Source organism: Cebidichthys violaceus, unplaced genomic scaffold (assembly GCF_023349555.1).
Source record: "Cebidichthys violaceus isolate CVI_PGR_0920_01 unplaced genomic scaffold, fCebVio1.0.p SCAF_58, whole genome shotgun sequence".
Taxonomy (NCBI): domain Eukaryota; kingdom Metazoa; phylum Chordata; class Actinopteri; order Perciformes; family Stichaeidae; genus Cebidichthys; species Cebidichthys violaceus.
Window position 1 is genome coordinate 775,677 of NW_027176794.1, and position 16,969 is coordinate 792,645.

The 16,969-nt window shown below is 44.4% G+C and overlaps 2 protein-coding genes across 2 annotated transcripts; one reads left to right on the top strand and one right to left on the bottom strand.

Annotated features, from left to right (window-relative positions):
- Positions 1-2,844: 2,844 nt before the first annotated feature.
- spice1 (spindle and centriole associated protein 1) lies at positions 2,845-7,695 on the bottom strand. Its single transcript, XM_068732294.1, has 18 exons — positions 7,574-7,695; positions 7,391-7,489; positions 7,091-7,138; positions 6,810-6,950; positions 6,605-6,707; positions 6,249-6,367; positions 5,951-6,039; positions 5,629-5,771; positions 5,411-5,536; positions 5,010-5,287; positions 4,769-4,900; positions 4,565-4,691; positions 4,375-4,482; positions 3,847-4,271; positions 3,504-3,690; positions 3,344-3,422; positions 3,105-3,168; positions 2,845-2,988 (listed from the first exon to the last, which is right to left on the bottom strand). Exons 2-18 carry the CDS (start codon positions 7,487-7,489, stop codon positions 2,932-2,934), a joined length of 2,325 nt encoding a protein of 774 aa, XP_068588395.1. The 5' UTR covers positions 7,574-7,695; the 3' UTR covers positions 2,845-2,931.
- Positions 7,696-9,285: 1,590 nt separating this feature from the next.
- LOC137888785 (protein shisa-2) lies at positions 9,286-16,408 on the top strand. The gene is made up of 2 exons (XM_068732276.1): positions 9,286-10,123; positions 14,398-16,408. The coding sequence occupies exons 1-2, from the start codon at positions 9,820-9,822 to the stop codon at positions 14,955-14,957; spliced, it is 864 nt and encodes a 287-aa protein (XP_068588377.1). The 5' UTR covers positions 9,286-9,819; the 3' UTR covers positions 14,958-16,408.
- The last annotated feature ends 561 nt before the right edge of the window (positions 16,409-16,969 follow it).

A 16,969-nucleotide genomic window follows, 5' to 3' on the forward strand; every position in this document is an offset into this window, starting at 1 on the left:
CTTTGTTTACATTTAGTTCATTTTGTTGTTAGTGTTATGAGCAGTGTGGTTTTCTCAAAATTAATAAAATATTATGAAAAAAAGTTTGCAAATAGTTCCACATAAGCTCAAAATTGAGATGTGCAGTACAATAATATTGCCCTCTAGTGGCAAAATAACCACACTGCAACATTTAAGGAAAAGTGAAATAAAGAATAAAGATGACATGACTTCTCTGAACTATAAATGTTAAAAAAAAAAAAGGCAGTGCTATGTGGTTTTAATCCCCTGTGCTGGATTAAAAGTATTTTGCATAATTATTATTAAATATATATATATATATATATATATATATATATATATATATATATATCTTGTGCTTATTACACAATCATTTTAACGATAAATCTATCCTGTGACAGCAAGTATGAATTATGAATGCATTTCTCTTCTAGAGATAAACGAGTTCCTCCTCAGGTCGCTCAGGAGCCTAGATTATCTGAAACGTCACTCCGGACACTATCAAAGGCGATCGTATGAGCCAGTGTGTGAGTGTGTGCACAAGCCTTTTAGTGTGTGTGTTTTTCTGAGTGACTTCAGGCTCCTTCACTGAGGTGAAGTGGGGGCAGATTTAAATGAGTAAAGAAAACTACCCCCCCCCTTCCATGCCCCCAATACACCCCCACGTCATTGTATGTGTGTGTGTGTGTGTGTGTGTGTGTGTGTGTGTGTTTACTCCAGTTTATTGGGTGCATCATTTTGTTTCTTTTTAAAACCGAAAAAAACGAATAAATATCAATTGTGTTGTATTGTTGTTTTAAGTCACATGATTTATGTGTGACTATGAGGAGTATTGGAGGTGTGTCGAAGCTGCAGAGAGGCCCAGATAGAGATGGTGGTGTTGGGGGGGGAGTCACATGGGAACCTTCCCCATGCCCTGTGGTGGTGGTGGTGTGTGTGTGTGGGGGGGGGTCATTGAGAGGCACTGGGGTGGGGTTAATCTCCATTCACCCCGTCCTTCACTCAGCCGGGCCGGGCACAATAAGCCCCGCCCGCCACCCCCCAAGTCTCCACGGTGACCTCTGACCCCACATTTACCGCGGCTGTCCCTGGCCCCTTTATGCCTCCATCCTGTTATTATCTGCAATATTTACTCCTTTTGATTTCCCTGCTGGCCATTGTTGTTGCTCACACAGCACTCCTGACTCACTGGAAAACTCAAGTGCTCTCTTTCCTACTCCAGCGTCACCCCCGAAACCTTAAAACCCTCAACAAACACTACCTGAAGAGGAAATGAGTCCGCTCACGACCACTTAGTTAAGGCCACAAGGAGGAGCAGTCAATGAATGGGAGAAGTCACAGAAGTCCTGTTCCAGGGGCGACTTGTGGTTAAGAGGCATTACATGTAACCACAACATCCCTGGTTCAATTCCAGCTGTTATACCCATTCATTTTACAGCTGAAGGATGGCATTTGACTTATTACACACAATCCAACTAAGCTCAGTTACCAGTGGCTCAGGTGTACAGCACTGTACTCTCTGAGAGGCTCTTGTTGTAAGCATGCACCGTACGTACCAAGGGGTTGATGTTTGTACCGTGGGGTCCGGGGGCCCCAGTGGTCAGCTAATGCTTTACATGTACGCCCTGAGGGGGGGGGGGTCAACACACATTTAAACAACGAGGGGCCCGGGGGCTGTTAACCCTGAATCTTTATGTATCTGCTAGAAAGTTAAGCCAGACATGTTTGTTGCTCTCTGCTTCCTCCTTTTAATTCAGCATTTGTCAACTGTATTACAAAAGAAAAAGAAAAAGTTGGCCACCACTTGACATCGACTTTCGTTTAAGTATTCAAAGTAGTTTCTTGATCGTGTCTGTTTTACCTGCTGCAGTCTGAAAGGCACCAGAGATGTCCAGCTCTCTCTCTCTCTCTACTGAATGACTCCAGATTGCCATCTGCTGACTTTGCACTGCAGTGCAGCATTTTCTCCTACAAACACAGACGAATAACATGAATGACAAGAGGAATGCATCAGTCAATGAGAGAGTCACAACATAAACTGGTGGTGGAGAATCCTGCAGGTCTGTCATGATGCTGCCAGGCTACAGTAAACTAGATTACAAAGTAGTAAAAATGTACTTGGAGACAAAAGCAGAAGTATGTGGAAAAGCAAGACATGAGTCATAGTCTTGGATTGAGGAAGAAAGAGAAAAGGCACTGTTGTTTCATATATTTACATGATCCAGTAAATCACAGTTGAACTAAATTGTCTGTATAAATTCATAAGAAAAAAAAGATGATTTTTAAGACCACAGAGGTCGAGGTAAGCAAAGACTTCAGATATGAGAGGTGTGTGTGTGTGTATGTGTGTGTGTGTGTACCATAAATAGCTACGAGAGGCCATGCGTTAGTTGAAGCCACAGCAGAGAACACTGAGTGGGTTTGAGCAACTCTTTTTCCCCTCTTGCTCCTATTGCTCTGTGACTTATTGGCATGCAATTCCCTTCTCCCTTTGAAAAGCACAAGTTCATCACAAACACACTAAGTGATATCAAAACATGCCTCAAAGTCATGAAAGCAGACCGTAACCAAACCAAACCACAGAGACAGACGACGCTTAGCTTGGACCTTCATGCAGGATTAGATGCGGCTAAGATTTAGGGGACCAGTGCAACACCTGGCCTCGTAAACTAACACTTGTATTGGTGAAGGATTACTAAATAAACAAATAGGATAGTAATAATTGAGATAGGTGCACTTTAAAGAAGGTAAAAAAAGGAACATATGATTTAAACAAGCATCTATGACACATAGATTTATAGAGTTCTGTATAACAACATGTGCTACGAAACAGTGAGGACAAAACAAAGTTAAAACACGTTTATTTCAGTCATTTAAAATGTATGTTTAGATAAAATACTAGCAGCTTGGGTTGACGAATTACTCCTCTTGTCATCTCACATGAGCGGACAAGGCGAACCACCCCTCTCTCTCTCTCTGTTTCTCCATCTGTTAAAAAAAGAAAGAAAAGACGTTATAGACCAAAGAGGTAACAGTTTGGAGAAACCTGAGTACTTCCATGTAATCAGTAGTGTGTGTGTGTGTGTGTGTGTGTGTGTGTGTACCTGTGTTTTTCCATCCCTCATTTCTCCGTCAAGACTGTGAAAAGACATTTCAGAACCAGCAGATCTGCAGCACAAAAATATAATAAGAATGTGTCAAGAAAATAGTTTTCAAAGAAAATGAAAACAGTCTGTTAAACTGAAAGAAAATCCAGTTAACTAGCAAGAACCACAAAGCATGTGGAAAACTAACTCCCATCCGTCATGAGGAAACATCCCCATCCTCTAAAAGAGCAACTCACCGTCTCTCAACACCACCAGTCTGTGACAGGAGCTCCTGTTCAGGCAGGGGCATTGACAACTCAGGACTTCCTCCTCCAGCTGAGAATATGATACAAGTATATTTTTTAGAGACAGGCCATTACACAGATGGACAGAGCGCGTCGTGTTGACCCATCGTACCTGCTGAATGTGGGCTGAAGGCCGAGGGAGGGATGGGGGAATTGGAGGGAGAAGCTTTGGCTGTAACGCTTTGCTTCTGTTGCTCGATAAGCTCCAGCAGGCGACCCCTCGCCGCTGCACTTTGTCTGTTTAGCTCCAGGAGGCGCTGTTCCACACTGCTCACATGGAGGGTGTTCGGTGATGTTGCCTGAGCAAGAAGACGGGAGATACAAATCAGTATCACCCCTTAAAACAGGATTAATGTGTGTTTCTTGAGTTTCAAACTACCCAATATAGAAAGGCTAACAGACAGAAAAGGTTTACTGATCTATCTCAGGGAGAAAATGTCTGTTTTTAATCTCACCTGATTCATCAACTGCTCTCCTCCAGCAGCCTGGACATGCCGACTCCTTCTCCCCGTGCTGCTGGATGCTGACATCCTCCTCTCTCCAACACTTTGGGGCGTGACTCTCCCCGTGATGCTCCTTCTCTGCTCGTTGCTGCCGTTCGATGATTCTTCGGCCCCTGACGCGAGGCGCTTAGCCCGGCTAAACTGGGCCCTGATCAGCTCGTTCTGTCTGTTCAGCTGAGCGATCTCTGCCAGCATGACTTCTGGAGAGAGCTGTGAGTCGAGGGAGTCAGAGGTCAGCGATAATGAGGAAGAAGAGGGGAGGCTGGTGAGAGGAAGGCTGGTGAGGCTGGAGGCTGAACTGTGTGAGCGGACGTCCTTACGGGAACGCAGGACATCTTTGGGAGGAAGTTCCCGGTGCGGCGGTACAGGATGAGTCACTGAAGAAGAGGTGGGGGAGAGCGAAATTAGGCGTCTTACAGCTGATTGAGTAAGATGGCACACAAGTGAAGTCAGATTACTAAAAAAGAAACCGGCTGTTACCAGGAGTTGGTTGCCAGTTGTCTGTCTGTCGAGGAGGGGAGAGCAAGACAGCAGGAGAGACTTGTCGTTGTTCAGGATCTCGCTCAGCAACTGGTGCAGACTGACAAACTGTACACAACATGAAAAATAACAATTATGTACAATTTACTGCACAAATATCCATGCACAGACAAATACACGCTGTATGAACCTGCAGCTTTGGCATCAGACTCCTTGGTTGGGTCAATGTGCGCCTCCAGTAGTCCAAGTCCCCCCATCAACAACACCACTGTGTCCAACTTCTGCTCCAGCTCTGCTGTCTGCAGCTGCAACCCAGCCTGAAGGAAAACAGGCGAACACAGTTGGAATCTGGACAACAAAGTGGCGTCAGGCTGCGCGGTTAGCTCCGTCTCACCTGCAGGGCGGCGGCCTCTTCTCTCAGAGTCATCGTCTCGGCAGTGAGCGCATCGATCAGCCCGCGCTGCTCACTCAACACCTCCTCCAGTCTGCTCCTCTCTCGAGCCTCTTCCTGAGCTTCCTCTTCTCTCTGGAGACAGTTACGGTCAACAGGTGTCATGAAATGAAGGACGCAACAACAAAGCCAGGAATGACCATGTTTGTGTTTAATGAATACCTCATTGGATCAGTTACAGTACCTGTTTGAGGAGGTGCACTAAACGCCCCAGAGTGGAGACCAAGGTGACAGAGAAGCCAGTGAGGCCTTGAGTTTTGTCCTTCTTCTTCTGACTCTGTGCTGAAGCTGGTGCAGTGGCAGGAATCAGAGTATCCAAGTCAGCCTCCACCTGACCCAGCATGGTCTGCAACAGGCCCAGACTGGACTGGTCCCCGCTAAGAGAGGCCACAGAGGAGCCGTCCAGCGCTGAACTCTGAGAACCACACTTCCTGTTCCTGCTGGTTCGACGACTCATTCTGCCTGATTAACACAAACAGAGGAACACTCATTTCCTCTGTTTACTGCAGCATTAAGCAGTTCATAGCATGGAACACTGACGCAGAGAGACACATTATGAAGACACAGATACCTCTCTTATATTACCTGACTGGTTGAGAGACGTCTCAGGATTCAGGACCTGAGAAACCAGGACTGACGGTTCCTCCATGCCTTCCTCTGACTGGCTTTGTCTGGACCGAACACGCTGAACAGCCATTGTTGCATTGAGAGCTGAAACCAGGTGAGACGAGTTTATATGCAAAGAAATCGTGATGACTGCATGAAATGCATATCTTAAATGTTGTCCTCTTTTTTTATCCTACCTGTTTGGGCTGGAGCTCTGCCTGATGTGCAGGGCGTTACAGGAACGTTATCCCCGTCCGCCTGCTCAGAGTTAGGACGACGGACTTTCTGTTGCCGTATCACCCTACCCCGAGACTGTGCCTTAATTTTTCGTACATTGACCCTGCAAAGAAAAGTATCACAAGCAATGTAAGTGTGTCAGTTGAATCAGAAACATGAGTAGTAAAAAGCAACAGCTGCATGTATTATGTTTCCCCCATAACAAGGAACGCCAGTCAGTTTCTTATCTCAGATTGTGATGAATGGTACTGGTTTGCAGGTACGATATTTCACAGGCATTACCTATGGATTACATGGTAGTCTGAACTGCCAGTAGGACAGCTATCTTCATCACTGTAGTCTTCCTCTGAAGCTTCAAGTTCATTAAGAGCCTGAAAGGAAACATTTCACACATTAATACGGAACAAAATCTGCAAGAAGGTAAATTGTGATTTGGGAAGAAAATAGACATATACGGATGAAAGCTGATGGAAACGTGAAGTAACAAACCACACATGTATGGCTTTATCTTGGCACGCACACACACACACACACACACACACACACACACACACACACACACACACACACACACACACACCTGTGGGTCCATCAGAGACTGGCTGAGCAGTGACAGATGAGTTGGAGGATCTGGTCTTTGGAGCACAGGCAGTTCTGAGTCAGAGTCACAGTTTGGAGCCATCGTCACACTGGGGTGCCCTGCAGAAATACATAAACACTCTGTAAACAACCCCAAAAATCCTTAAAATCTCATGAAGAAATGATGAAGAGAAATACTAGTTTAGTAATAAACATCCAATCTTCTTGGAAAACTAAATATCTGAAATGGGAAGCTTTCCGCTTGTATGTCTAGAAACAAGGAACGCATGTTGTATTCACTTAGCACTGTCTCAATGTATCTATAGATACAACAACAGCGAATGAGAAGATTTATACCAGTCTGCCTGCGTGGAGCGTCTCCAAACAAGTCTTTGACGACAGCCATGGCTCTGTCAGAGCGAGCCAGCACATCCTGAAGCAGCAGCTTGTCAGAGAACACCTGCAGCAGTAAAACACAAATCTATAGTTCCTCTAAAACAAACAAACACTGAGAAAGCAAAAGGAGCCACGAAGAGTAACGGGAACTCATCATCCCACGTACCTCTCTGATGATGCTGAGGCTGGCGCGGTCCAGAGGTGCAGGGCTCCCGGCGGGTCTGAAACGGCGCTGTAGGGCTTTTTCTCTCAGCTCCCACTGAGCCGCTGCCTTGTTGTGAGACTTGTGAATCTCATGCCGATGACTCTGAGGCAGAAAAATACCTGGTTTTACAGTTTACAGTACCATCGACTCACTAAAATGATGTTCACGTGCTGTTATAAGACATAGTATGACAGTATGAATTGCTTCTCAGTTGTACACGGTCACACTGACAAACACCTCACCAGCTCTGCAGGCGACAGCTTGTGCACAGACAGGTCGTTGACGGTGCTCTGAAACCACCAGGAGTGGGTTGACATTACTTCATTTGCTTTCAAAACTAAGAAATTATATTTTGTGAATTTAAAAAGGTAAGGAATAAGAGAAGATCACTTCATGAGGGAAAATGTTCACAGCAAAAATAAGTGGAATATGTGGAATTGTGCAGCATAACTCTAAGCTACTTCATTAAAAAAAAAACACTATTACTGGCTTTATAATGTATTTTAGAGCTTTTCTAGTCAGCAGGTGATGTCAGTACTCACCACCCAATCTTTTTTGGGAGCTGCTGCTGCTTTCTTGGGTCGAACAGGCCTTTTACCTTTGGCGTGTTGTTGTGGCCGTCCACCTCTCACGAACGACATCTGTTCACAGACAACTTGCTTAACGTTAACCTAGCTAAAATGTGATTTAATGCAAAGCTAGCCAAATGTTGAAATAGCACTTACGTTACACGTTACGAAGCTACTGTTAGTTGTATAAGAAAAGCTCTTCGGGTTGTCTATAACTTTGCCACAACCGCTCAAAAGTTGACAAAGTTTAACAGCGTCAACATCTCCTCTTCAGTTTGTTGTGGGACAGTTTTTCAACAGTTGCGCGCCACTTCCTGTACTGTTGCTAACGCTTCACAGTGGAGCATCATGGGAAATGAAGTATTGGCGGACAAGGATCGTTTAGCGGTGGAAGAGGAATTCTTATCAAAAATAAAAGTATACATTATACAGCAATATAGACCACGTTAAGCCGTCAAGAGGATATCATCTAATCATTATTACTGATGTACATCGCTTGAAGCTGTATTTAATGTTGTAGCTAGCTTGTTGAACGGGAGCTAACTGCTTTAAGGCTATAAGCTGCTGGGTAGTGTAGTTCATAGTGGTGGAAGAAGTGGTCAGACAGTTAGACAGCAGTACCACAGTGTAAAAATAGCCTCTTACAAGCAAAAGTCCTGCATTCAGACGTTGTATGGGCAAGATATAGACTACTATATGTTTATATTTGTTTAGAGATGAATTGCCACGTAACTGTAAACCAGCTTTTTACAGTTGCAGCTCTCTGGGGTGGAGGTCATTTTAAGAACCTGTGCTTATGCACGTACTGTTAGAGGCTTTCCTAACCCTCAAATTGTAAATAATAAAGAATAGGTACTTAAAAATACGTGAGTAAATATAAGTTACATATTTATTTTCCACCACCGTTCATAATAAAGCATTATTCAAATAAGTCATACATTGAATGTAGTAAAAAATAGATCTGCCTCCAAGATGTGGTGCAGCAGAATTATTAAGTAGAACTGATGGGAATACTCAAGTAAGTGATCTTAGCTTAGCCTTAACGTGTATCTAGTGATGTTGCCAGTTGTTTGCAAAGAAGCAAAGATCTGGCAACGCCACTAGATGGCATTGGCACCATGTGCGTAAATGCTGGTGAACGCTGCCCCTGTTGGTGATGGGTGAGGAGGGATGCTTGCAGGCGCAGACTCAAACTGCTAAACTCTCAGATGCTTTTCACAAGTCGACTACCAAGCTAAGCCCGGAAAAGTTTAACTGAATTTCGGTGCAATTGCGCCAAGCGAATATCTGATGTGTAATGGTCTGAGAAACTGCGTCAAGTCAGCAACAATATTCAACCAGAAATAACGTAGCTTGATTTCAAAATAAAAGCATGTTTTAGTAAGAAAAAAATAAAGCAATGGGGAGGGCTTGCATTGAGATTGACAAATGAAAGTGGTTGACAGCAAATATATTCATAATTGATAGTCTAGCCAATCAAACGTCTCTGAAGTAGACCTGGAAGAACAAAAGATAAAGTTGAAAATGTATAAAGCTATACAATTGAGGTATGGAAGACACTAGAAAAAGATCACATTTTCCATACAATAAATTATTTGAATTGTTTATTTTAGTCATCATTTATTGGGCCACTTTATTTAAAAGCACTCTAGAAAGTTTCAACTTGCACATTTCATTCTAGTTAGACTTTTATTTTTACATTTACAATCGGAAGTTGTGTTTTACTTTTTGTTTCTTGACCAACTTGGTTTTTATTGCTCGATTAAGAGGTCGTGTATTTGCATCTGACTTTTTACACGCCCCTCTCACTCTGACGCAAAGTTGGATAGACTCTGCGCGCTTTAGTTCAATCGGGTTACACTGACCCAGACTTGACTGACTGAGTTCTGACGCTCAACAATGCAGACCAAGCTACAAAAGTTTGAAATCTTATCTTTGCGCACGGGGCTGGCTGTGAGGGGTCTCGGGAGTGACAGCAGCATGGATCAGGCTACAAGTGTTGGTTTCTCTGCATCCTTGTGGAAAGTCATTTGAAAAGTCCGGAGACATGAACAACCTCGCTGTGGTGCCAGAGGAGACAATTTAGTCTTTTTAGCAAGAGGTTTACAAATGGAGAATTATTGTTAGAATTTTACTTTCAATAGCAAACCTCTTCGTGTTTTATCTTCTACAACTCTTGGATAATCACCCACACTGTGGAGTCACTTTTGGAGACGTTGGATCTGAATTACGCACGGGATTCCTCTAACAAATGACAGCTTCTAAGTGGTTTATTGCTCCCTCACTTCATCCCCTCAGCTCCCCGCATCGCACCGATCCACTGTATCACTCTCCCCACCAGGTTGGACGCGGGGAGTGAAAGCCCCTCTGTCTCTTTCAGTGCGCGGGCCACCTGGCAGAGGATGTGGGGAGGAGGTTTCCCGATGTCCGTCACCGCGATTGTGACTCTACTCCTGGTTATTATCGACGTGAAAGCAAGTGGGGAGTATTGCCACGGCTGGCACGACTCCCAGGGCGCGTGGAAGGAAGGCTTCCAGTGTCCGGAGAAGATCGACGCAGAGGACGCGATCATCTGCTGCGGGAAATGCGAGCTGCGCTACTGCTGCTCCAGCACGGAGGCCCGGCTGGATCAAGGGAGCTGCGATAACGACCGGCAGGCTAAGGAGCCCGGGACAGAGAGCAAGGACAACAAGGACTCCGGTGCAGGTATTAACTTCTACTGTTACAGCAACTTGCACCACAAATGTGTTGATAATCAGTTATCACAGTATACAAAAACTTGTGAATAACAGTTAAAACAACAATACACCACTGCTGAATCTTTGTTTTTGGTTTATTCCAATTAGTGTAATTGAAAGTGACTCATACATTAATACAAATATGTTGATCCCCGTGCCCCAAGGGGTGCATGCACAGAATGTCTTAAATTTGATATTGTAAATTGCAGACTTATTACACGGTTCGGTTTCCCCTCATAAACCCAACAGTCCCCCAGTATCTCCCTGTTAAAAGACTCATCTGCTGCCTATCCCTGTTGGCAACGACAGCTGCACAGGAGACAGCAGCAGAGAAAAAAAACAGTTAACTGCACTCACAAATGGCAAACTGTGCCATGCTGCACTTATAAATAGCTGTGTTTGTTCTGGCCAGTGTGAGAGGGACCGCGGGCTCAAATCACGCTGTCCCCACGGGGATCAAGTTTGGACTTGACCGGATCTTGGACAGTGGCTCACCAAAGGCGATGACAGCTCTGCTCATAAAAAATAAACACACACACACACACACACACACACACACACACACACACACACACACACACACACACACACACACACAAATCGCGTTATGTATCATTTCCTGCCAGGCTCGTGGAGTCCCCCACTGTAGTCTCTCTGGTGTCTGTGCTCTTTCAGGGGATTCTCACTTGGAGCTGCTTAAAACGAGACACTCACATACACACATGTATAAACTGTATTAAAGAGAGGCATCATTACCAAACTAAGGGCAAAGTATAACCCATAATGTCAAATTGACATAGTGGATTAGGTAACAATACGTCTTCTTTTTCCACAATGGCTCCCCATTCATCATTGCTTACATTCCCATAGATTCATTTGCCATAAAGCCTCTTGAAGCTGCTTCATATCTTTAATAAAAGATCAACAAGTAGATACCAGCACTCAGGAAAGTAGAGCAAATATTGGACATCAGAGAGAAAGGCAACACAGGCTTACTTCATGTTTCCCTGAAGGATATTATGCCCTCTTTTGGACCTCTAGCTATAATCTGTCATTTGCTAAAACAATCATGCCTTATCATTGCAGGAAGAGGTATACATTTCACCCAGTGGCCTCCAGCCAAAATAATTTAAAGAATAAAAGCAGCTTTTTCCTCACGAGGAAAAGAGGAAGTTCACTTTGTGTATTTCATTCATTTTTCATATGTTTGCAGCCTATTAATCATCCGGGAAAGAAACACACTGTGTTGTCAATGGATAACAGGCAGGAAATTATTAATGTGCTCAACATGAAGGAACATATGGTATTTAGGAACAGGAGAAATCCCGTGGGAGAGACGAGGGAGAGTCCAGCCAGCACAGCCTCAAAGACTGTGCCCAAAACAAGAGCTTAAGAGAGAGGGGGGCTGCAGCTAACTGCAGCAACAGGTGTGGAGGAGTGACAGGGAACAATAAGGGGTTCAACCTCCATGTGCACAAAATGAGAACATCACACCTTAGCAAGTGGTAAGGAAATAACGTCCTTTGTAAAAAACAATTGCAGACAGTTAAAAGATAAATTTGACAAAGTGAGAACAGTTCTTCAGATGAAGTATGTGCAAGCTCAGCAGTGGAAACAACTAAGTACATTTACTCAAGTGCTCTACTTGAGTACAGTTGTGAGGTACTTGTACTTTCTATTTTATGCTACTTTTGACTTTTACTTGAATAGAGGGAAATGTACTTTTTACTCCACTACATGTACTTGACAGCTGTAGTTATTATGCATTAAGATTTTGCATAAACAACATGTATTAGCTTATAAAGTACAATACATTGTTAAATATTAAACCAGTGGGTCCAGTGGCTACTCTGAGCACTTTGACCCATTTCAGATGATGAGTTGTTAGCAATTCCCAAAAGAGAGATGATTACATTTAAATAACTGCTTAAAGCTCAATAGAGGAAAGGTTTTCCAACATTTCATGAAAAAACATAGATTAAAAGTAAAAATAAGTTGTACAAATGTGTCCAGCAAAGTTTAGTTTTCAACCACATTTTATTGATGGCATAGTTGGTCGGTCAGTCCAAATTGAAATGTCAGCAAATTTGATTGATTACATGTCTCCCTCAGTATTAATTGCGATAGCTTTACTTTTCATTTAGTGTCATCATAAAGTCAAAGTTTTAATTTGTCCAATATTTTGGTTTAATGACCAAATATCTGCAAAAGTTATGACATTCCAATCAGCCTCAGCTATGTTTAGTCGTTAACATGCTAACACACTAAAGACAAATGGTGAACTATGAGCTATTATGAGCATGTTAGCGTTTAGCTCAAAGTACAGCCTCAGAGCTGCTAACATGCAACATCCCAGATTTATCTTGTCACCTTTAGGGCCTTTTTCTGCATAATGAGTTTGTTTATTTTTGATACTTCTTGCAAATTTGACTTTTACTTGTAATGAAGTATTTCTTTTCGATTTGCTCTATTGGTGTTTTTTACTTGCACACAGATCTGAGTACTTCTTCACTGCGGTCTATTTGCTGAACTTTAAGTGGTGTTTTAACCATCACAGATTTACAGTTTTGGAAAAGGAGCTCTGCAGTTGAAGTGAAGTAAAACAAGACAAACAATTCTGCAATTACTAATCCTCATCAGCTGTTCAGAAAAAGGGAGTGAAAGCAGAGATGTTGAGGTGGAGGCCTTATAAGTGCAGGAAAAGTGGGCAGTTCCTGGGACATTTCTGTGCTTGTAACTTATATATGTGTTGCCATAACAGAGTTCCTGTTAAAACCTGTTGACTGGAAGGTGTGTAGCTGTGAGGTACATTAGCCTCTGAAGTCGACACCACTTCTTGTCAAAGGCAGACGGGTCAAGGTCCTCGTTTGTTTCATGTCACCAAGTCTCGGCCTCTTTCGCTGCTGGCCTGTGTCTTTTGTCACTCGGTCTTACCGCCTCAGTTGATGAATGTCCCCTAGCTTAACACGTTTCATGCACTAATCCTTTTAATACCCTGCTACTTTTGATGAGCATTTTGAAAAAAGTTTCTCAAGGCCGTATGGATGTATTTCAAAGAGACAAAAGGAAACTGGAGCCGGGTTTCCACCTCTCTCTCTTTGGCATACAGTTACACCTCATAACACATGGGCACATTCAGAGGAGGAAATAAGTACACCCTGTGGGAACAATAAAACACAACCGATCACTTATAATGTAGTCGTTATTGTGTTTGTAAGGTGTTTGTGCGAGCAGGCATGGGAAATGAACAAGAGAGAAAAAACACCTCAGAAGTGACTTCATCTCGCCGGTCACCCCGTTTCTGCCAAAAACATTCACTCTGTGCCTCCGCTGTTCGGCCACAAGGTGAAATTGGAAGACAAAGAACGCTGTTATTTCTTCTTAAGTTATTGTTGATCATGTTTCAAAGTTACTGTTGGAGCTTCTCCTGCTCACTTAGCAAATTTACAGAACCTGGAACTGAGATCTTAACAGATAAAAATGTCAGGATTTTTAACTTTAATAATGCTTTCAGTATTAGACCCAACAAATCAGAATGACTGGTGGAATTGTGAGAGTTACTCAAGTACTTTCTTGCGAGTCTGATTTGCTGTTTTCAACAAAAAGAAAGAACAGGTCAGTGAGAGGAAATTGGCTTACTCATTTGATTTAAAGGGCTGAATGAGCTCCGATTCAGCTACATTAAATCAGTCAACTTTAATACCCTTCTTTAAACACAAGCCAAGTACTGCAGTTCAACTTGAGTAACTTATTTTCAAAGGGTTGATCATAAATAGCCGAAGAAAAAGAAGGGTCACAAATATCTGCTGGCAGCCGGGCTTAAGAATGTCACCGTTGCACGCACGCACGCACGCACGCACGCACGCACACACACACACACACACACACACACACACACACACACGTCTACAGGGTCGAGGAGGCTGGGGACACAGCAGGGTGCTGAGGATTAAAACAGATCAAAACAAAGTTAATAACTGCTAATGAGAGCCCGGGGCTCCCTGGGGACTCAGTCGCAGTGCACCTCTCATTCTTCTACCCAAATCCAAACACTCCTCTCTGCTCAACCTTTTGTTTCACCGTCTTACTCAATGTCTACTCAGGTGTGGGAGCTTTTACTGTGAAGGGAAGCAAGACGATTGTGTGTGAGGCAGTACTGCTTTGAAGTTTAATGTTCAACCTAGAAGTCAATGTTTTGCCACAAAAGCAGATGTGACAGCTGTTTTTTCTCTCTCTCTGTAGTGCCCATCTATGTGCCGTTCCTGATCGTGGGCTCGGTGTTTGTAGCCTTCATCCTGGTGGGCTCAGTGGTCGCTGTGTGCTGCTGCCGCTGCCTCCGGCCCAAACAGGAACTGTCCTCAGGAGGTGCGACAGGAGGGCCGGGCGGTGGCCGCCTTTTGGAGACCATCCCCATGATGGCCAGCACGGGGACCTCCAGGGGTTCATCGTCACGCCAGTCCAGTACAGCCACCTCGTCCAGCTCCTCTGCCCCGCCCGCTGCACCCCGCCCCGCTCCCCCTGCCCTCATGCGGGCCCAGGCCTCCTGCTGCCTGCCCCCCGATGCCAGCGTCTTCGTCAACATGCCCACTAACTTCTCCGTGCTCAACTGCCAGCAGGCCACGCAAATCATGCCTCACCAGGGACAGTTTCTTCACCCGCAGTACATCGGCTACGCCCACCCTGCCGCAGCCTTCATGGACCCCACTCAGGGAGGATACAGACCCCTCCAGTCCCCCTGCCCTCCTCCCACCGGTGGGTCAAGTGTCACCGGGGACCAGAAATACCCCGCAGTGACTGTATGATGAGGAGCCAACCTGCAGACCACTCTGCTACTTTTGTGAAGTTTAACCCGTGAGGGCTGCGCCAGAGACCTTTAGGGGACGCTGCCAGAGTGGAAAAATCAAAGGCAGGGAGTCAGACTCACATGAAGGACTCGTAAACCTGTTGCTGGCTGCAGGCCCTGCCTTGCTATTGTGTGTGCTGCGTGTCTGTTTAGTGTGTCATATGATCTCCTGGCGAGTTGGAATGAGCTAAGCTCAACCTCTGATGGATGCATAAACAATTCTCTGTCTTGATGCAAAGACAAAACTGCATATAGGAGGGTTTTACAGCCCAGACGGGTGATCATGCACAGCTCCCTGCAGGCGTTTGTGTTTGCATGTATGTGTATGCGAGAGTGAGAAAAAGATTTGTCGGCTTATTTGTGCTGGGATGAGTGATGACTGGATGATTTATAGCAGTGAACTGTATGAAAAGTAGATATTCAAGCAAAAAAAATCAAAAATGATGACCACATGCTGTTTATGCCATGTGCACATCTGCACTTGTGAATGGTTGTGAGTGGTTTATACAGTACAGTATATGTTTGTTAGTGTTGGAAGTGTGAGGAAAGAAAGCATGTGAGAATATGTTTGTACTGTATGTGTGTGGGTCATTGTGGAGGGATGTGGTTGTACGAGTAACTGTGAGTGAACTGTGTAATGTGAAAGGCAGTCGCAATCTCCCTGTAGACCATTTAAACTCTAATGAAGTGAACACAGGACATGGGCTGTGACGCTCCACCCTAACATACAACCCCCCCCACCCCGCCACCCAAAAAGAAAAAAAGAATCCCCAACTGCCCCGAGCGGAAACACACACACACACAGACCCCCAAACATGTTAAATATTCATGCAAGGCTGGCAGTTAATGTACCTGAGAAGTGTGTGTGTGTGTGTGTGTGAGAGACAGGGAAGGAGTGAGGCGCAGTCCTCTGAAGATTACCGAGTTAATTATACAGCAAAAACTGCCCCCTTCACTTCTCCCCGGTGAGAGGTGTGTGTGTGTGTGCATGTGTGTGTGTATTTAACACTACCACAGTTCAGTGCGTTAGAGGAGGGCACGGGAACAGAAATGGGGGTTGCTTGTTAATCTAAAAAAAAAAAAGAGTCAAAAGTTGCTTTTTTCCCCCCTGTACTGTTGTGCAGCTGGGTCGCTGGTATCTCTGTAACATGCAACTGGAGGAATGTGCTGCTCCACTGAGCGCGCAGCCTGAGATGTCCCAAAGTACTGAAACTGGCATGTTTGTGTGTACCTCGCCTGTACGCCGAGCCCAACGTCTGTCCGATACAATAGGCAGCCTGCGTGTGTCAAGATAATCTGTAAAATGATGTATGAAATTGGTCCAATTTGATGCAGGAAGTGACATTTTTCACATGAATTCTAAAAAATAAATAAATAAACAACTTTTACACAGAAATGATTGTGTAGAGAGCTTATGTGTTCTGGTGTTTTATCACATACTGTCATAAACAAGCAATGCTTTGTTGCCATTGACACACACACACACACACACACACACACACACACACACACACACACACACACACACACACACACACACACACACACACACACACTTTTAGGTGAATGGGTTTGTCTCACATTGTTAAGTCCCTTGAAACACAAACACACTGATAGTTAAGCTATTAGAAACGCTAATTACACACATTCACAGACAGCTTTACCACCCACAGTGGACAGACCAAATGACTGTCACCTCACCCGACTCACAGGGGGGAGGAACAATAAACCACAACAATGGTCAGTTTAAAACTATAACGATGTGGAGGTGTCATTTTGGCAGGCTCCTCCAGGAACTACAGTAACGTGGAGAGCGGGCTGTTGGGGAGTTGAAAAGCATAAATGGCTTTTTGGCTCCTGCCCCGCTCGATGGTTTCTCCATACTGGAGCAGCTGTAGTCGGTTTTGGGCTGGGCCACATCCAGGAAGGTGGGCGGGAACGGGACCTCCAGTTGAGACCCTAGTGTCCAGG

Coding starts and splice junctions, on each gene's coding strand:
- spice1 (XM_068732294.1), bottom strand. CDS start 7,489: ATGTCGTTCGTGAGAGGTGGACGGCCACAACAACACGCCAAAGGTAAA. Junction 6,951..7,090: donor AGCTGTCGCCTGCAGAGCTG/GTGAGGTGTTTG, acceptor TTTCTGCCTCAG/AGTCATCGGCATGAGATTCA. Junction 2,989..3,104: donor TGAGGGATGGAAAAACACAG/GTACACACACAC, acceptor TTTTTTTAACAG/ATGGAGAAACAGAGAGAGAG.
- LOC137888785 (XM_068732276.1), top strand. CDS start 9,820: ATGTGGGGAGGAGGTTTCCCGATGTCCGTCACCGCGATTGTGACTCTA. Junction 10,124..14,397: donor CAACAAGGACTCCGGTGCAG/GTATTAACTTCT, acceptor CTCTCTCTGTAG/TGCCCATCTATGTGCCGTTC.